Genomic DNA, 21,031 nt, shown 5'->3' on the forward strand with positions numbered 1-21,031 from the left:
TCAATAACATGGGCAACTATTAAATTGTTAATAACCATCATCCATCCGTTCCATCTACTATGCTAGTTTGCGATAGAGGACATGAAATCTTGCTACGTGGCTACAACAAGTCGGGAAGCAAAGAAGGTCCACCAATCTATCCCCAAGGGTACAATCTTCCTACGGGAGAGACCGTTACTGCACGGCCAATACGGAACCTCGCACATCGCTCCTGTATTGATATCGGCCATATAGACGCGTCTGTGGTTGACCTTGACGAGCATCATGCCGCTCTTCTCTCCCAAGCACGTGTAATGCTGATTAATCTCGCCGGTATGTTGATATGGCTGATGTAACGTGAGCATCGAATTGTGGAAGGATCGCCCGTTGTCATGTGATGTCGAGATCTCTAGCAGGCAACCGTCCCTTCTCAGGGTGAGCACCATGAGCTTCCCCTCACCGTTGGAGGTAAGGTATGGCTTGTCATAAACCCGGCAACGGAAGTCACCAATTTCTGAGTTCATCACTTGTGTAGAGGAGACGTGGCCGGTCTCGGCGCTAACATGTAGCGTGTATGCTCCGCTCAGGCCCCACAGGAGCCAGTGCGCAGCGCCATCGAGCACGACAGCGTTGTGCTGCCTAAGCATCGCGCAGATGCGGCGGCCCTGGTCGTCCTCCACGACGCCGGAGCGCGTGTCCCATCCCGACTCGTCGGCGGCCGACGAGAACACGTGAAGAGTGTAAGACGTTCGTCCATGTTCGATAGTAAGTTGTAGAACCTTGAAGAAGCGCGACGGATGCTGCTGCTGCTGCTGCAAACCGTCGACGTCGTTCGAGCTCGAGCAGTCCGCGGCGGTAAGCAGGGCATATCCGCTCACCTTGCGGCCTTGTTCGAAATCCCAGTAGTGCTCCAGACGGGGGAGCTCCTGGACCGTACCGGACAGCAGGTCACACACGGCCAGGACGACGCCGCTCCGGTCGGGATGGATGCCGGCGGCGCGCTGCAGGTCGAGGCGCACGAGGAGCAGGCCGTGGCGTGAGGCGAGCGGCACCGCGTGGTCGAAGAGGCGAGCGGGGACGCCGGAGAAGAAGGGGCTGAGAAAGCGGCGGCCGTTGCCCAGCATCGGACGGCGACAGGGCGCCGGGACGAAGCAAGGTGGAGCGGACCCTAGCTGAGTAATGAAGCCGGAAAAGGCGGACGGGGAGCACACGTTCTCCGGCAGGCAGCGACGTACTAGAAAGTAGTCGTCGGCGACGATGAGGCCGCGCCATCCCTTGCAGACCATGGCGCAACGATAGAGGGTGGTCAAGTCCTTCACGCGGGCAAGGATCTCGCGGACCATGTCGTCGGAAGCCGCCATGATGGTTGCTGTCGATATTGCTCCTTTAAACTGCGAGACTGCGATTAGAGGCGGAACGTGCAGCTCATGTTGTTCCTTTTATAGTACGTACACACGGCTCGGTTAGCTTTCCTGAATCGGACAGGAAGGGACTGGTTGGGGTTGGAGGTGGACTAGAATCCGATCCAAACAAGGCGTGTACGTATTTAGAGCATCTCGCGTGGTATATTAAACCCGATTTACAGCGCGCGGAGGCGAAATCGCTTCTCCAGCAAGCGCGGCAAACGACGCGATGCTGTAAAAAATTTAGAGCGCGCGGCGTTTTGCACAATCCCGAGCGTCAAATGTGACTCATCGGCTACAGCGCACAGCAACACTCTGCGCACGAGCGAATACTCAACGGCTGGAAAATTTCCCCGCGCCTGTGCCCTTCATTTCCCCACCGTCCCGCCGCCACGAAATCCAGCCGCCTCCTGTTGATTCCGCCATCCCACTGCTGCTCGCCGCCGCGTTGTAGATCCACCTCGCCCGCGCCTCCTCCGGGCCGTAGCGGCCGCTCCGCCGCGCTCTACCGACCGCGCTGCCGCCAACGACGGGCAGAAGCCGGCGCTTCTCCCCCGCCTGCTCCTCCGCGCCACCGTCGCCTTCTTCTCCGCGCCGCCGTCGCCATGTCGTCGTCTTCGTCTTCGAGCTTGCTAACGACATGGCGCGACCATGATGCTCGCCGATTTGCTCGCAAGGTACGCACCTCCGTCGGACGGCCTCCATGATTTTGCTCGCCGATTAGCTACTATAGTTAATTAGTTATAGTTAAGTAATTTCATATGTATGTTTGTAGAGTTCATTATACGATTCATCAGATGATGAGTACGACCAAGAGGAAGGGAGAACATATCGCTACTATTAGCATACTGCGCCGTTAAGAAGCCAAAATTTGGTGGATCGGTGTTCGGTAGACAGAAGTTGTGGAGAGAAAGGATTGAAGGGCATGAGAAGTTGATGCGGTCGTATTTCAATGAGAATCCGATATTTCCCGAAAGCTATTTTCGGCGCGTTTTCGGATGAGTATCAACTTGTTCAAGCACATCGCAACGGAGGTGACCAAGTATGATCGGTTCTTTGAGCAAAGGAGAAATGCCGCCGGAGAACTTGGTCATAGCACATATCAAAAGGTGATCCCCGCCTTGCGTATGTTGGCATATGGTATACCGGCGGATCTAGTTGATGATCATTTGGCCATGGGAGAGAGCACTGTTATCTTGTGTGTGAAGCGCTTTGTCGTTGCAATTGTGAATGTCTTTGGCTCCACATACTTGAGAGCCCCCAATGCTCAAGACACGGCAAGGCTTTTGGAGATCAACGCCGACCGGGGGTTTCCCGGTATGCTTGGTTCCATTGATTGTATGCATTGGAGTTGGAAGAATTGTCCATCGACATGGCATGGACAATTCAAAGGGTACAAGAAGGATGCCACCATAGTCCTTGAAGCGGTCGCCGACCAAGAGACTTGGATATGGCATGCATTTTTTGGAATGTTCGGGTCTTGCAATGGCATCAATGTTCTTCAACGATCACCACTAATGACAAGACTTGCAATGCGGGAAGGTCCATTGGTGGAGTTTGAAGCAAATGGCCACATGTACAACTATGGCTACTTCCTCGCCGACGGCATATATCCAAGGTGGCAAAAATTTGTGAAGCCGATTATTCAACCAAGAGGTAAGAAGCAAACCCAATTCCACAATGCACAAGCGGCAGCTAGGAAAGATGTAGAGAGAGCATTTGGGATTTTGCAAGCCCAATTTGCCATTGTTAGAGGACCGGCTAGATTTTGGGACCAAGAATGCATTTGGTATATCATGACCGCTTGTGTCATCATGCATAACATGATTATAGATGATGATCGTGGGAAAGATATGGATCATACCCACTACGAGTTGATGGGGGTTCCCGTGCAAGTGAGGAGGAACGCACATAGGATTGCCCGGTTCATTGCCTCATACCATGCCATTCGCTGCAACGACACACATGATGAGCTTCAAAAAGATCTCATGGAAGAATGGTGGAATTGGAATGGACAACAATAGTTGCATACTTGTTGTATTTATTTGAAAACTATGTGTTGTATTGTCTCAAAACTATGTTGTACTGTTGTATGTTGGTCTCTAAACTTGTTGTATTTGGTGTGAACAATTTCATGTACTTGTTGTATTTGTTATGAATAATTTATTGTATTTGTATGGTACATTTTATTTGTGAATTTATATGGTTGTTTGATCTTGTTTGATGCATACTTGTGTGTGTTTGTTGTTTGCGCCGCGCTGCGCGCTGCAAAATGGAGCATCCGGAGGAGGTGCTTTTTTAGCGCGCCAACGCGCGCTGCAAAATGGAGCATCTGGCGGGGCAGATGTCGGCCTAGCGCGCACCATCCGTTTACAGCGCGACGGAAGCGTGCTTTAGCGCGCCTATTTTTAACGCGCGTGTTGGAGATGCTCTAATAACTAAAAGTTAAAGTATATTAAGTTTAACTGAAACTTTACACAAAATTGACAATATAGTGAATGAATGCACTATGAAAGTACATCTTATGGTTGATCTACTGATATAGATTTGGTATTTCAGATGCTTCTTTTTTTTGTCTCTATGATAAGTCAAATTTGAGCAATATTAACTTTTAGCTAAATTAATATGCCTTATTTGATGGAATGGATGCTATACGAATATATGATCATCGTTTGACAAGGCTATTCAACTCGTTTCCGTGATATTCCATCCTCATAATCTAAGTCATCACGCGTCGGCGCCGTGGTCACCGAGGCCCACATGCTGCAATTGCGCACCATGAAGCACACCGTTGAGATCCTTGAGCCCTCGCAGGCTTCCGAGCTCCTAGTCGATGTCACCGACATGACGATCTGGTTCCGGGAGTTTGGGCTCAAGCACGACGGCGACATCGGCTCGGGCCGCGCTAGGTAGAGCGCCGTGCGCGCCCAACTAGCTCTTCACCGGCCGAGCCCGGTTTTCTTCAAGTTGTTTTTTCTGGAAAATATTTTTGGGCCCTCTCGAGCATTAACGGTATTTCTGGCGAAGCTAGGAGCGTTGCCTCGCCCGTCGTCCTAGTCAGCGCCCACAAGGGTTAAAACGCTGGCACACGAGTTTCTGCACCATCTCTTACGACATGCCCTAGAAATGGGGTATTTATGTGATATTACCTATGTTTTTTTGAAAGAAATATGGTAGGGATGCCCCTGCAGTGATTTTGTTTTTAAATAATAAGAACCTAAATTCGCATCCCTGGGGACTTAAATCTAGGTGGCTGGGTTATACATCCACTTCCCTAACCAAGTGAGCTAGGTTCACTTCTTGATATTACCAATGTTGGTATTACGTTGTAATCGTTGCTCCAAATGTGGTACCTTTATGTAATTTACTCCATGACAGGGGCTAGGTTGGATTTTTTAAAGATTTTTTTCTTTTAGATACTTTTTGGTGTCTTTTAGATATTTAGATATTTCCACCTCACTAAAATTCTCAGATTTTTCCGAGCCATCCCTGCATGTGGGTCCCGCTAGTCAAAAACATTGTCGATTCGTATTCAATTTGAGTTTAGTGCACATTGCAAAATATCTTCAGTAGAGTGGTAGATTTTTCCTAGCAATCTGTACAGTGGTAGTTTTTTGGATATTGAGCACAAATATGGTAAGTTTTATGCTATTAATTCCCATCTTCCAGCGGAGCTCCATAGGAAAATCTCTCAGAATGCTTATCCTCTAGCCATAGTGATCTTGCCACGAGAATGACGAATGCATTCGCTTCGCGCCTGTCTACTCAGCTAGAATACTTGTTGCATCCGGAGTTGGAATAAATTTCTTAGAGCATCCCCACTCGTTGGAGGCCCCCGGGGCATAATCCGGATAGAAATTGGTCCGGATTGGACCTATTTTTGGCATGGGGAGCTACACTTTTCCAGTCATCTCCCCACACACGGCGCTCGTGAGGATGCCTGGAAGGTGTTCGACCAGCATCGACCATGCCGGCCACACACCCGATGGTGGTGCAATGTCGGCGGTGCTGACACGGAGGCGCCATGCTACCGCTGCGACTCCCCGGCCACGCAGCTCCTCACCCGCGCGCCCGCCAGACCGCGCTCCGGCTCGGTCTCGCCCGCCCGCAGCTCCTCACCCGTGCGCCCGCCAGACTACGCTCCAGCTCAGTCTCGCCCGCCCGCGCGCCTGCCAGCCTGCGCTCCGGCTCGGTCTCGCTCGCCCGCAAGCTCCTCGCCCGCCAGACCGCGCCCCGACGCCTCCATCCTGCGGCCGCCCGTGATTCCTCCACTGCGGCGCGCCCTCCGCTAACTCCACCCGGCGAGGTCCCGGCGAGGCCACCCGCGAGCTCCGTTCTGCCCGTCGTGCTCTAGCTCGGCAAGGTGGGGAAAAGATCAAGGAGAGAGAAGGGCGGTAGGTGGAGAGAAAAATCAGAAGAGAGAGGAGACTAGTCCCTGACAGCGGGCCAGGTGGACGAGAATGTTTCATCCGGAGCCCCCAGCGGCTCCCCGGGGGACCGGGCTTGGCATGGGGAGTCCGGACGGATATAAGTCCAAATCCGGGCGAAATCGAGACTCTGGGCGCACGACTGGGCCGTTTTACGCCATCCGGATGAAAAAAGTTGGTCCTGGGGGGCTTCTCGGGGCCTGGCTGGAGGTGCTCTTACCATGTGGGTGATGGAATTTTGCAACAAGGTTCAGTGTTGGCAAGAACAGATTCTGCTGTCATCCACTGCAGAGACTGGTCCAACTGAAACCATGGATCGTTGGAAAGCGGAATTCTATGGACCTAATACACCCACGAGAACCAGGATGGGATGAACAGCATCGCATCAGCAAGAGCAAAAGAAGTAAGCAGACCAGAGGGCAATGGTTTCATTTGGTTTATTGCCCACCTGACTGGTGCTTTGACTGTAAGCAAAAGCAAACATGTTACCCTAACACAAGTTCTATGCCTATGGCTGACTTCCCAAAAAAATGCCTAGGGCCACCTACAAGTTCATAACAAGGAACTGTCCTTTATCAGTCACATGGTAGCACCAAGTCGAACTCCGAGGTTCTGTAAAAGTTTCAGCACCAGATAAACTGATGGTATGACGCCTTACAAACAGCAACCACAGGATACGACTAGCATCACATCATTCAAACTATGATAGCCAGCAACCAAGGAGATCAAAGACAGGTCGAAACTAGTCACGATTACTACGCAAGGCAGCATACCACACAATTCCATCTCCCAGAATGTAGAGTTCGTCTGGAAGAGACACAGGAAACGCGGCCCATCAGGTCTAAAAGACTGCTACTGTCAGCCCTCTACACTAAGTCGGGGCAAAGCAGAAAGGTTTTAGCATGTGATGCTAACAGAAGAGCTAGGCTTGTATGTACATCGGTTCAGTTGCTTCTACACCACGCCCTAAGACATCATCAGGCCCACTTATCATCGGAGGCTCCTGCACCCCATGCTGAATCAGAATCTGGCTTTTCAGCCCACTTGTTGACGGTCTCTGTCGCTGCCAGAGTCTCTTGTGGAGTCGCCACTGGGGTCTCTTGCTGGGTCGCTGATGGAGAAGCTAGAGCCTCTTGTGAAGCTGTTTCTGCCAGCGGGGCTGGAGTCTCTAGCTGAGCCTCATGTGGAGTGGCTTGCGAGGTCTCTGCCAGCGGGGCTGGAGTCTCTAGCTGAACCTCCTGTGGAGTGGCTTGCGAGTTCTCTGCCGGAGTTGCTTGAGAAGCCTCGGCTGGTGCTCGATCACGGTTGCGCCTCTGGAAGTACATCTGGGAGACCAGTTCGGCGGGCTCTTCTGCATAGCTCTTCCTCACGTAATTGTCCAGGCACTTGATGTATGAGAAGTCTGTCTGTGTTCCATCTGATGACACCACGTAAAAGCAGCGACTCTCCTGGAACGTGTGGTGTTTGTTAACCTGCAACAAATCAAATGAGCCCATCACACACCCATAAACCAAATTGCTGTATTTCATACTCTACTATAGAGTATCACAGTAGACATAGAATGCACAAGAGCCCATACCATTATATGATCAGTTTCAGAGGACAGCTTCTTCTCCTTTTCAGGGTGGTGCTCCAGAATCTTCTCCTTGATGAACTTCTCATCCTCCAGGGAAAGATTTACACCATCGCTGCAATATTTTAAGATAAAGATAAAAAGTAAATATTAAGACGGTGTAAACAAAGTACAGAGTAACTGTTTTGCATGTCGCATACTTTTGATCTGTTAGGACCTTTTAAAAACTTGATAGCATACTATGAAGAACACAAAGCGCAAGAAATTGTGAGGTGATTTACCATGATTCACGGAAGATCTTTCTGACCGATAATACAATAGGTTCAATTTCGTGTAAAATCGTTTTTGCATCAGCTGGTAGTTCGAACCGTGGTCTTGGTGGCCTCTCCACAGGTCTCATTGGGGGCCTACCCAGATTGTCTCTTTGGTCTCTCCGGCTTTCTTTGGCAGCCCATCCATCTGATTTCCAGCCTTTGCTGTTGTTAGAAGCACTGCTCTTGTTCAAATCATCAGTACTGGAGTCATTGGCTTGAGCAGAACCCCAGCCATCCCAAGCATCTGGCTCCTTTGCTTCTGAATTCTCGTTTCCCTGGGAAACTGGAGCAGCATTCCACGCATTATCTGACGGTGAAGCAGCCTTTGCAGCCACATTACCCCAGGAATCATTCTGTGCATCCATATGCTCCGCAGAAGAAGTTTGAGTACTTCCCCAAGGAACATCTTCTGCAGTACAAGTCCGAGTCTTAGCTGCCACACTTCCCCAGGAATCATTCTGTGCATCAGTATGCGGCTTAGAAACCTTGTCGTCCCATGTATTTCTTGACAGTGGCCCTGGCTCATTTCCCCAAGAGGCCTGGTCAACATCTTTCTTGCAAGAGCTGGCTTGCTTTTCCCAGGTACCATCACCTCCATCTGAATTCTTTTTGCCCCATGCACTGACTGATGGTGATGCTGGCATGTTCGGCTGCTTACCCCAGTTACCACCACCTCCATCTGTATCCTTTTTAGAACTCTGATCAGCCCAAGTGTTGATTTCAGCTGGTTCTTCAGGAACACTCTTATCCTTTCCCTTTTCACTGCCCCAGCCACCCCAATCAGCAGAATCATTCTCCGCTGTCACAGGCACATTCCAAGATGAATTGCCTTGATCTGCTGGCTGCTTCCCCCAGTTACGACCGCCTCCATCCGTACCCTTCTTAGCACTCTGATCAGGCCAAGTATCGAGTCCAGCTGGTTCTTCTGGCATAGTCTTCTTATCCTTCGCCTTTTCAGTGCCCCAGCCCCCCCAATCAGCAGATTCATTCTCCACTGTCACGGGCACATTCCAAGATGAATTTCCTTGATCTGCTGGCTGCTTCCCCCAGTTACCACCACCTCCATCAGTATCCTTCTTAGCACTCTGATCAGCCCAAGTATCCGCTGGTTCTTCTGGCACGGTCTTCTTATCCTTTACCTTTTCAGTGCCCCAGCCGCCCCAATCAGCGGAATCATTCTCCACTGTCGCAGGCACATTCCAAGAATTGTCTCTTGCATTCGCCGTTGTGCCATTATCCCATGGGCCACCCTTCTCGGTAACTTGTTCTTCAAGACAATCTTCAAAAGTGGGCATATCATCCAGTACTGGTGATAAGCAGCACATATCATCCATCGCGTTGTCTTCAACAAGGTAGTCCACATCGTCCAAGAATGTGTATCTAGCCTTTTCTTGGTCAGTCCTCACCAAGGCCAGGAAATCGTACAGGCCATCACCATACTCCTTGTTGCTTTTTAGCTGCAATGGTCAAATTAAAACACAAAGGTGTAATTTAGCATTGTTAGACCATATCATGTAGTAGCAGAACTTTATAGCAGTATCTAACTTTGGCAAGTGTTGTAGTAAAACGGTAATTCATTTGACTACGTAAATATTGGCTAAAGATCCATTAATAATATGAACAATAAGCACCAGTGGCAGTGGGTTGAAAGACCAGCTTACCTGATTTTCGTTCCAAAGAATCTCAAAAGATGACCCAGTGCCAAGTGCTGCATGCTTGCCCCAAGAACATGATGAGACCACACAACCCAATGAATCAGAATGACATTTCTCCGCAGCCTTCTCAAAGCATTTCATAGGGGTCTACAAAAGAAGACCAGGACATCAGCATAGTGCATGTTGTGATAAACTCAAAATCAAAAGATCTTAGAAATAAACTTACGAATAAGGTGGACTCTGTAAAAGGTACTTGAACTTTTAATGAACGGAAGGTCGCCTTATAACCAGCATTGTTGAACCCATTCAAGTTACCAGTGCATGTCATGCTGTTTGCCACAAGTACCAGATGGTCCTTAAGAATTCCTTTAGCAACTGTTTTCATAGTTGTTGAAAGGCGCTGCAAAAATCATCAAGCAAAAGAATACCTATTAAGATAGGGTTCAAAGATAAAGTTGAGAAAAGGCGCTGCCCAATCCACAACCAAAAAACTGTTGCAGAAATTGTTTGACGTCATAAGCATTGCGTAACACTTGAGTCAAACAGGATGAAAGGTAAATTGCTAAGTAGCTATACATCTCCGAACTAGGCTGCTGTGACTAACTAGACACTGATCTTAAAGATGGTACTATCTACTGATGCCAACAAATTTGAATGATAAATTAGCTAGTCACACCTATACATATTTGCTGGAAAACCGTATTTACCAAACTAAAATAATTGAACACTCACCCCTAATAAAATTAGCTAGTCCCTGTGGTATAGGTACAGTCAAGTAAATCTGGCCAACTTGGACTGATAAAAGAAATATACGAATAGATGATCGCAGCAAAGATAACACTACTCTTTCTTCGCAGTATTAGTCCATGTACACACAGCCAAGGATACGCAAAATCCAGTAACAATTGAATAGAGATTGACCAAACTTGACATTCCTAAATGAATGTTCTAGCATTCAACATTCTCTGTCAGCATTAAAACCATTGGAATATATCAGGGAAAAAGTAACAAGTAATATCTCAAAAGGACCCCCCTGGTAAGCACTAACTTAAGAACTTAAAACTATCATGCTGTGCCCTTATAAACAGGTGGGCCATATTTTCTTCCCAACTTACGAAGATTTGAGTTAGTGGTCGTCCAGTCCCTTGTGCCATCCCAATGCCAGAGCAAGGCCCATGCCGTTCAGGGGCCCATACCTCGTATGTATACAATATTGATAGTAGCAATTCCTATGTAGCCAACTTGGCCCATAAACATGGGGTAGCTAGTTGGCCAGCTTTCCTGATGACCTAATTTTCTTCACGCTCCCTTCTCACAGTCCCATTAATTACCGAAAAAGAAATTTTCCCACTGGAGCCCAAGAATGATGCTAATGAAAGCAATTGTCTTACAGCATCCCTAAGAATTACCAAAAAAAGAAATTTTCCCACTGGAGCCCAAGAATGGTGCTAATGAAAGCAATGGTCTTAGCTTCCCGAAGAAAAGATGTGTAACAATGATTCGTCGAATTGGGGAAAACTATTTGAGATAATTTACAGTTTGTCTCAAGAAAGACATTTGCATCCTTAATTCCCATCCACCAACTCCAAATCTAAAAATACAAATGTTAGTGATCCTGCAGGCAACCCCTAGAGGCCTAGTCAAGGGATTGGACAAGAAATGGGATAATGCCCAGTGCAATGGAACACAGCAACAATTGTTTGACATGCTGAGACGGTCGAATTTGTTGATCCATAGCTAAGCAGAGGTATTTAGCTAGTACTTGCTAAAATGGACCAAGTATTACTACGAGAAAGGAGAACGAACTGTATCTGCTTGCTGGTTTCTCTGGGGAATCTTGGGACTATTTTTAGAAGACCATTCTAATTTACAGAAAAAGGGAGCTCTACCGGTGATTTGAAATCTTTGTCACCAAAGGGTGGATCTTAAATAAAACACCTCTTCAGCTTTACAAAAAAAAAAGGTGCCAAAAGAAAACTCTCCAGATGCAAGAAGGCAAACCTGGACAACTTGATCAAAGGAGCATGCTATGCCAAGAAGTTTCTGCACTTGCTGAATACCATAAGGTATGGACCTTCGTGTGTCGATGAGGTTCATTACTGGGATGCATGCATCCATCGCTATTCTCCATGCGTCACCATTTTGCAAAGCTTCACCTTTCTCAACAACAATTTCTAGTGCTGGCTCACCCTTTGATGCCTTCTTTGTGTGTTTCACCCAAGACGTTGCATCAGACCCAACCCACGTAATTTTGGCCTCTTGAATTCGAGGATCACCTGTAGAGGAGAGCAAATGAAAAAATAGTTGAACTAAAAGTCCTTCACACACATATCTGTTATACACCTCCTAAATTATTAATTGAGAAGAATTAATGAGCTGAAAAGAGTACATCTGAATTTCTTGAGCATAAACTTGCACAAAAATTAGTGGTATCCAAAAAATGAAAAGTATATGTCTAAATCACAGCTAGAGCACTGCAAATGACAACCCCTTTAAAAATACAAAATGCCAACTGCCAAGAGAAACATGATGTTGTTTTGTAGGCCCAGATACAAATTATCCATTTTAATCACTATATATGTAAATGGTGTACCATATTCTCAGTTAAGTCCATCTTTACATAAAAAGATACATATTCATCATTAAAATGTGTCGGTATACATGCTTTGTAGGCACAGATATGAATCATCTGTTTCAATCACAATATATGTAAAATGTTGTACCATAATCTCAGTTAAGTGGCCATCTATTACACAAAAAGATGCATATTCATCACTAAAATGTGCCGGTATACATAGTACATAGAAGGACCATCCAAAAGGAATAGGCATTAGAAGACACAAGCGTGAAAATCTACTGTTTTGGTTCTTCCTTGGGTTCAGAGTTCAGTACCCCCTAATGATCTTAACAACCAGGAACTCTGAATACAAAGACAAGGGCCAATCCTTACACAGGTACCATAAGAACAGGCATACAGAACTACCAGTCCACTGAGAACAATAGGATCATCCAAGAACACAGTTATACATGACTATACTGATGGAATTCTCTAATTTATATGCGAGCCAGTGTTGAAAAAATTAAAAGGTGCACCACATAAGATCTTTTTTCCAATAAGATAGGAGAACGAAATTATATTTTAACAAGAGAATGATTGTAATTTGAAATATCCAGTGAACGAATTTTCCATGGAAGAAGACTAGTTTGTGCAGCTTACAGTACCTTTTACAATTGTATCCAGAAGCACACCACACATAGAATCGGCTAGCACATTCACAGCTTTCTCAACGGATTCAGATAACATAGGAATGTCCTCAGAAAAAGAAAACTGCAAACATGGAACCTTCCCATCAATCGGCTTTTGTGTGAAGGAACAATCACTGCTAGGATCAAGGAGGAAAATTTACACATTAGGTTAACTCTAATAAATATCAGTAATCAGAGATTATATCACATGAAACAGACAACAGTAAATCATATAAAAATGGCAACACTGAACAGTATGCTAATAACAAAGAGTGATGATTCCCAAAACGATAATATACTGATACTACTTGTGTCCAGGCAACCATGTCCCAGCCCCAGGGGTGCAAGGTACCAAATCATTGAAATGTATATCTCCAAACTGATTTAGGATGCAGATAGAGATTGGATATACTGCAGCTGAGAACATAGTACCATAACTCAACCATGTTCTAGTATCATTACTACGGAACAGATAACCTCATGCTAAGCCAAGAACAGGCAGAAAACACTGTTCTCCCTCTGATTGCAAACAAGCCAATGTAGACATTCTATATAACTGGTGACTACTCCATGTATAAGTCGTTCAGTAACTGGCACAGTTTACTCCTTCCAATTACACCCTTGGTGTCATGTTTAAGGGTTGCAATAAATATTCAAACAACAAGAGAAAATTGATTGTGTAAGAGAATGGGCTAGTCTATGTGGGATTACTCAAGGGCACTAAACTCATTTCATGTGTAACTTAGTTCTTGTACAAAAAGCTAAACCAGCTTCTACTATTTGCAGTTCGAGGGAGTATTAAGTACCATCAACCAGTTGAAAAACATTTTCATCATTAGTTAATTACAGTATCACCTACCCTTTCTTTTTGTTATGACCGTACTACTTAAATGGAGAAAAAAAATTGGGTGGCAAAGACATTGCTACTATTGAGGTTAACAATCTTCTTCTCACTTGCTGTCTCAGTTATTTTGAGTTGGTTATAAATCAATCCCAGTAGGCAGCAGCTCACCCACCGCTGGCAATTTTAATTCAGGGATGCATGTCAGTGGGTTGATTTTTGTTTTACACAATATAGAAACCACTAAAGAAAGGTTAGCAGTAGGATTTCCCTCCTCTCATACACAAGATCGTCCTTCTCCCTAAACATTTTACTTGCTAACATCTAGGTATTCTCATCATCCCCGTCTCAGTTTATGTTTGCAACACAACATGCATGCATGTTAAGAAGCATGTTAAAGAATCTATGTATAAAACATGAAAGGAAATAGTTACGAACTACATCAAATATTCATCTCCCATGTTGAAATAAATATTACCATCTTGATCAAGAACACCAAGTATAAAATACCCTGAAGGAACATTATTAAGCCACCAACAACCAGCAACCACTACAAGCTAGGCCTACCTCTTTCCTGACCAATAACTATGTCATCTAAGATGTAACGAAAAAATCATTGCAGAGTAGAGAACAAATAGTTTACCAAGTAGAGAAAGTAATCTTTTTAAACAGGTGTGCGAGATGTCCTTTCTTCATCCCATGTTTCACAGAAACTTCTTGGCATTTATGAAGAATATCCTCGGTGCTAATGTTTGTCGTTTCTAAATGTGCCTGCAAGAAATAAATAAAGGCATATGTTGATATATATCATTTACATTTAATGAAATATACTTCCCATGTGACACTGATTATGGATGGGAGGGAGTAGAAAACACCACAATACCTTTTGAAGGTGAATATGACCAACAAATGCTGGAGTAGCTTCTGAAGTTCCATCTAAACTTGTTTGTTTCTGATACCTGAATATGAAAATGCCATATTCATGTCATTCAGCGCAAATGACAACAAATACTAAAAACAATCCTCTAGAGTAATTGTCGGTCTAAAGTTCAGTATGACAACAAATACTAAAATGAAAGTAACTCTAAAATTGACTGCACAGGTATACATACTCAATGCAGATATCAGTGGCACAATCCTCTAGAGTGACTTTCTTTAGACAGCCCTGTACTGCAATAGCAGCCTTTTCTTTACAGAACTTCTTGGGACAAGAGCAGTCATTAAGAAACAGGATAACTTTTCGATCTTTCGTATCGTTTTTATAGTTAACTTTGGTCTGAAGTATTTCCTGTTAGGTTAAGAATATTAAACAGTAGTTAGGACATAACTTGAGTTGCAATGCATATAATATTTGACTCTACAATACTTTACAATGCTATTACCTTCATCAACTCCCATGAAGTATTATTACTTTGAGAAGCATCCAAGACAGCCTTATAAGCAGGGTTGGAGATAGCAGTGGCAGCTAAGACACCCACCGGTTCTCCAGGAGTTATATCACTAGGAAAATCTGTGGCATCATCTTCTCTGTACTTAAGTTGCATGATTGAATTGCTGCAGATGTTCCTCACAGTTCCATCATAGCATACAACTACATCTCGCAGGATGGCCATTAGACTCTTGAACAGAGTTCCTGGTTCTGTCAACCCTCTTGAGGAGCGGACGATAGTTTCTCTTGTGGATATAGCATGCACCAGCTCCTCATAAGGATTGAGACCATGGAAATATGAACTTTGCACAAGACCATAAGCTTCTGGAGGATGCTGGACTTCATTTCCAACAGGTGGGTGTCTATTCACAAAATTTGAGAAACAGTCCTCCACGAGACGGCTCGAGTAGAACTTCCCCTCGCGGTAGAGTTGCAGACCAACAAAACCAAGCTGTTGAACTACTTTTGACACTGATGGGTCACTCTTTGGGTCAATCAGAAGACCAAGATGAGAGGACTTCACGACAAAATCTGAAATTTGTTGTTTGACGTCCTTTAGATTGTTGTCAACCCGCATTTCCACAAACTGGCCTTTCGAGGACCTTGACTGCTCCAGTACAGCGGACTGTTTCTTTATGCTTTCCTGTGCTTCTTCCAACAGAATCTTGGGCACACTAAAATCTTGCAGACTCACACTAAAACCATCCAGAAGTAAAAATTCCATCAACAAGGGCTGCAGCGCGTTTAAGAATTTGAGCGCATCTCCTGGACCCTTTACACAATTAATGGAAGACACTAGATCCGAGAATGAAGCCTGGACGGATTCTTTGGCAAGATCCAGTTTTACGACAGTGCTGTCCTTGACTAGGAATCTGTCCCCTTCGCAAGTCAATTCTGCTGGCAACGCACTTTGCAATATTTGTGAGATTGTCCAGTATGGCTTTGACTTGACCACAGCAGGGGCAGGAAGAGAAAGGGACAGAAGCATGGCCAGCTGGTTAGCTGATTCTTTTCTTAACATGGTTCTTGAAGACATGTGTTTCAGAGCTAGCAAACTGTCATTAGATAGCTGCAGGTTTATTTTCCCGTTGTGTGAATTAGTCAGTTGCTTCTCCACACTGAAAAGCTCCAAGGCCTCAGCTTTTGCAGCAAGTGACTGAGGGTAATAAATATGCACACAATCACCGTCAAAATCTGCTGCAAGAGGAGAGCATATAAGGGGATTGATTTTGACTGTATGATCATCGTGGATGTATACTTTAAATGCCTGGAGGGAATGCTTGTGCGTACTAGGTGGCCTGTTCAGGAACACAACATCACCATCAACGATTCTTCTACTGATCGTTTGACCCACTTTAAGTGTGGTATATCCTTTCGATCCTACAGTGATTGCATATGTTGTTTCACCATCTCTATAGGTCAAACAGTCTCCCTTGTCAACAACCTCTTGCAATCTGTTAATGTTGATGTCTGTAACCTGTTCTTCAAAAGTTATTCTTTTTGCCACTTCAGAAGGCAGGCCAACTACATCTACTCCAATGTAGGGATCTCCAGTAAGTACACTGCGTGATGAAAATCCTGACCCTTTGCTGATGAACAATGTCCTCATCTTGTCTAACCATTGTTTTGTTGATAAATGCGACGAATCAGTGCTAACTGCATATCTCTTCGCGTCTTGAGGTCCCTTCAGAACAAAAGAGTCAAGTTACCACGCTAAACTAGACACCAATGAATCTGATCAGAAAATAAATGCAAATGGGGATGATAAATGATTGTAAGCAGAGGTTCTTTGATCAGCACACCAAGAACACCTGTAAATGTGCAGGAGTTCTCTAATTCTGATGGTAACAAAATACGTGGGCAAGGTCAAAAAACTGAAAGAGTTTCAACCATAAAAATTGAAGAGTGCTCAGAAAACTCTTCTTTATGATTGTCTGGAAGAAGTTTTAAAGCTCAAACAGGATATACACGATCATACATTCATACTGTTAACATTCCTAACTTGTTTTGTAAACAAGCATCATGCTGTCTAACGGAACCAATTGTAATCCTACTTCTTAACTAGGTGATAGTTTAGAAACAAGCTTGGAAGGCCTGACTCAAACTTGGCTCATTTCAGCTAGAGCTTTTTTTTATATGGATTTCAGCTAGAGCTTGTTTTGCAGCTATTTTAATTCATGCACCATGTTTTACCATGTAGACATGAATAATTAGGTTACTTACTTCAAAATCATGACACGTACCTTTGTAGTACCCCTGAGCTGTATGTATTGGCCAATAGAAAGTTGTAAATCACTTGATTCAACATCATGTGATTCGAAGTTTGGGGGACCAGCTCTTGATTTTTTAATCTGCTCTATCTTTTGAAGTATCTTCTTCAATAAAGATATAGAGATGTCCTGAAACAAGAAGCAAATAAAATATGGGACATTATTCGTACGTACAAACCAATCAATAAAATCACAAAGATTCAGTAACCAGACTAACATAGGACATGATGCTCTGCCCATCTGTGAATTCTGGAATATAGAGGCAGTTAGGGGGTACTGGAAGATATTTCATCACATAACCAGACTGAGCGATGTATCCCCGTGCAGCTAGCTTTTTTTTCGTCTCATCCGGAATCTTCTTCAGTATATTCAGAGCCTGGCAAATAATACAGGAATAGATAGCAGGTTGCTATTACAAAACAAAAATAAGTGACTCCATAAGAAATAATCAAGGGATAACTGTAGGGCCTTGGGTACGGTGATCCTTGCTTTAGACATTACCATGTTTTCAGGGGTAACGAATACATGCCACTCATGAGACTAACATTCCATGATATACCACCCTACAGATTGTAACTGTACATATGCCACTTCTGAGAGATGACAACTTCTTAGTTACCATAAAAGAAATGCATTTCCTTCTTTTTTCATCAACTATTAATTAACATGATCAAATGAAGGTACTTGGCCTTACTAACATTAACTAGTTACAGCCAAGTGATGCTATGTAAGTTCTATACGTGATAAACCAATGCTAAGTGTTTCAAAAGTAAGCGGCACAAATTAATCTCTTGAGGAAGAGCCAACATGGCCCACTAGTTCTATCTGAACCAAACAGGGCCAGGGAGGAAAAGGTAATTCATGTGAGAAAGATGTAAATGGAAAAACAGAAAATATATCTGGGGCACACATGCTCCAGCTAATCTTATCCAGCAACACTTCTCAAACATCCGATCTGGCACGATCCGCAATCCACTAGTCATTTGCAAATTTTTGAGTCAAAAGTATGGGAAAATTCCTGCATGTTGTACTAGTTGTGATAAGATAAGGCGATACCCTCAAAATACCATGGTGATATGGGGTACCGCTCCAGAGAAACAGAAAAGGGAAGGTGTCAGCAAATATATACTTCACATATATTCGATACCACTTGCCACTTTTGAACACACTATAATTTTGGTACAGAAATCTCATGTGCAAGACTGTACCATGATGTACTGCACCGTAATTTTCTTGAGATTCTTTGGTACGTTTCTAACGGCAAAAAAATCTGCCCGAACTTAAAGTACCTAGGTAAACCCATGCTTAGCTGGATCTTCAGCGTCCAAGAAACTACAATGACATCTTGAAAACAGAACAAGATGAGATTATTACCTCTTCCGGAAGCAATATCCTATCGTGGGAGGCTCCACCATAGTGAAATCCATATTGGTCAAGAAAGTTCCAAGAACGTTCCGTCATGTGTTTCTTGGGGGGTGCTTTCAGCTCTAAACGAAATGCACCATCTGCTGTCTTGGTTTCCTTCACAGATAGTGCCGGGAGAGCCTAAATAAAGTTGAGGAACATCAGTTGACACTCATCCCATAACACGTGCCATACTGTCATAGTGATAGTGCTGGCACAAAACTAGCAGCAAAACTAAGGCTGTAAAGTAGGAAGCCATCCACACACAAAAAATGTTACTGATGATGATCTCTGATGCCATGGTTGTTGGAAGACTTCCAAGTTTCAATAGTATAATCTCAATAGATAGCACTACTGCATTATGTGTGGTGTAAGTTTTGGTGACAACATGTCACCTGCCAACATAAAATTGAATCAAGTACACTATTATGGCATTTCTCTAGGGTCTACAGATAAAAACTTCCCAATCGACGAACAACTATGTGCCTTAATTCATATCTTCAATTTGATAAATAAATAAAAAGGCAAACCTACAATCATAGTTGAGATTACCAAGTCTTCAGCCGGACTTTTGATTAAGTTAAGTACCAGTAAGCTAGTATTACTTGGACTAAATAGAGAGCAAGGTCAAATTCAGAAGGTGTAAGAGGAATAGGGTTGACGAGTACCCGACAGTCAGCGTAGTGACATGCCGTTACTGACACATTTTCCTTTCCATTGCTCTGTTTGCCCTGAGACATGAAATGAGTTAAATCAAAACAGGGAAATCTGTGTAGAAAAATAAAAGAGTAAGGCTAAGCTATTTTGGCATATACAAACCTTTCCTTTCTTCATACGACGGCACTTCAAACATACCAAGGTCAGTAATTGCCTAAGTTCACTGACATGACATGGATGATATATAGGTACAGGCAGCTCAATGTACCCAAAATGCCCTAAAAGTTTGTATCAATTTTATTAGTACAATAAGAGAAACAGGGATACTGGCCACTAAATGCGGCAAGAAGAAAAACTAATGAGAAGTTGTTGTTTTCCAACCTTCACATTTGCCATTTTCAGAGGCACCACATGACTCGCATTTCCCTGACTCAAGTGGTAAGCCAAGGAAAGGATTCCCAAGTTGACTGGGATGAGTAACAGGGCAGTCGTTTATAGAGTAAGTACACTGCAGAAGATAAAAGGTTGCATACGGTGAGAAGAATCAAACTGATATGTTTTTAGTTGAGCATGCATCTCTACATGCCAGAATCACTAGTAAAACCATCAAAAAGGAGAACGTACTATCTCAGCCTCGGTGGATAGGCTAAGTTTGATACTCTTGATGGCACCTTCAGCGACCAGTACTGCAGATTGGTCCTCCTCCATCGCTCTGTAACAGGCTGGAGTAAGCAGTGTCACATATACAGTTAAAAGAATAAATAAATAAATAAATAAGAAAGATGGGCGAACAACAGCCTAGAAACAACCACTATCAAATAGCCTGCCATTGATTGGCAAACCCAGAGCAACAAAAAAAGGACCAAACAAGAGGCAAGACTTAAGAAGTTACAGAAAACAGCAGGCATAGACGTATGAATACTTGAAAAAATCCAACCTTTTTTATTCGGAGCTGATTTAAGCAATTTGGAGCTGCAGCTGGAGGTTCGAGATGATGCAGATCCGGTCGCCGGCGTCCTGCTGCGGGTGAGAAACGGCGTGGAGGTGCAGGTTGCGGGGCCGCCTGCTGCTGCTAGGGTTAGGGTGGAAGCTCCCCTAGCTGGACGAGGCCACCGCGTGGAGGCGCAGGTCGGGGAGAGAGGGAGGTCGACGGCCGTTGGAGGAAGAGGCCGGCGCGCGCGCGTGCGGACGGCCGGCGCCTGTGCGGGGTCGAGGGAGGGCCGGCTCAACCCGGACCGACGGGCGGCGAGCTCGCGACCTCCATGCCGGTGATGCGGACCTCGCGCGTCCACTGGAGGTGCGGCGGGAGGCAAGTCGGAGACGGGATATTGGGAGGAGCCGCCGGAGACGAGATCCGGCGATGCTGAAGAAAGGAGAGGAGAGGGTTTTGGTGGCTCGGGGTGGGGGTTAGGGAATGTAAAAGAAATGATCATGAATTGGTAATAATGTAGAGAAAAGAAAATGAGGAGAGAGTGAGTCTCTCTCTAATGTTTTAGACAGTCTAATGCACTTATGCACGTATCAGGCACGTATTATATTACCTCTCTCCACAAATAGATGTCTTAGATTTATCAAATTTTAAATGTATATAGACACTATTTAATGTATAGGTACATTCAAATGTAGACAAATATAAGACATCTATTTATGGATGGAGGGAGTATATATAATGGAAAGATATTATTTTTCAATCTTATTTTTTTAGCAAGTCTTTTTACCGAGCCACTTAAATGTGTGTAATGCACAACCATATGAGGAAAACGTGCAACACGGTCAACACACACTTTTCAATTAAAATTGTGATCATATAAATGTATACTTCCACCATTCCAC

At 44.5% G+C, this 21,031-nt stretch overlaps 1 protein-coding gene across 1 annotated transcript; it reads right to left on the bottom strand.

Annotated features, from left to right (window-relative positions):
• Positions 1–6,292: 6,292 nt before the first annotated feature.
• LOC124652099 (DNA-directed RNA polymerase V subunit 1-like) lies at positions 6,293–20,600 on the bottom strand. The gene is made up of 19 exons (XM_047191125.1): positions 20,136–20,600; positions 19,823–19,910; positions 19,580–19,706; positions 19,361–19,476; positions 19,210–19,272; positions 18,512–18,682; positions 17,355–17,513; positions 17,111–17,266; positions 14,821–16,551; positions 14,551–14,726; positions 14,322–14,397; positions 14,082–14,209; positions 12,574–12,731; positions 11,353–11,627; positions 9,578–9,751; positions 9,358–9,498; positions 7,664–9,153; positions 7,389–7,497; positions 6,293–7,281 (listed from the first exon to the last, which is right to left on the bottom strand). The coding sequence occupies exons 2-19, from the start codon at positions 19,904–19,906 to the stop codon at positions 6,787–6,789; spliced, it is 5,829 nt and encodes a 1,942-aa protein (XP_047047081.1). The 5' UTR covers positions 19,907–19,910; positions 20,136–20,600; the 3' UTR covers positions 6,293–6,786.
• Positions 20,601–21,031: the final 431 nt, after the last annotated feature.

The sequence above is a fragment of the Lolium rigidum genome, chromosome 5 (assembly GCF_022539505.1).
Source record: "Lolium rigidum isolate FL_2022 chromosome 5, APGP_CSIRO_Lrig_0.1, whole genome shotgun sequence".
NCBI classification, from domain to species: domain Eukaryota; kingdom Viridiplantae; phylum Streptophyta; class Magnoliopsida; order Poales; family Poaceae; genus Lolium; species Lolium rigidum.

Coding starts and splice junctions, on each gene's coding strand:
- LOC124652099 (XM_047191125.1), bottom strand. CDS start 19,906: ATGGAGGAGGACCAATCTGCAGTACTGGTCGCTGAAGGTGCCATCAAG. Junction 14,398..14,550: donor GCCACTGATATCTGCATTGA/GTATGTATACCT, acceptor TTTCATATTCAG/GTATCAGAAACAAACAAGTT. Junction 12,732..14,081: donor AAGATTACTTTCTCTACTTG/GTAAACTATTTG, acceptor TGATCCTAGCAG/TGATTGTTCCTTCACACAAA.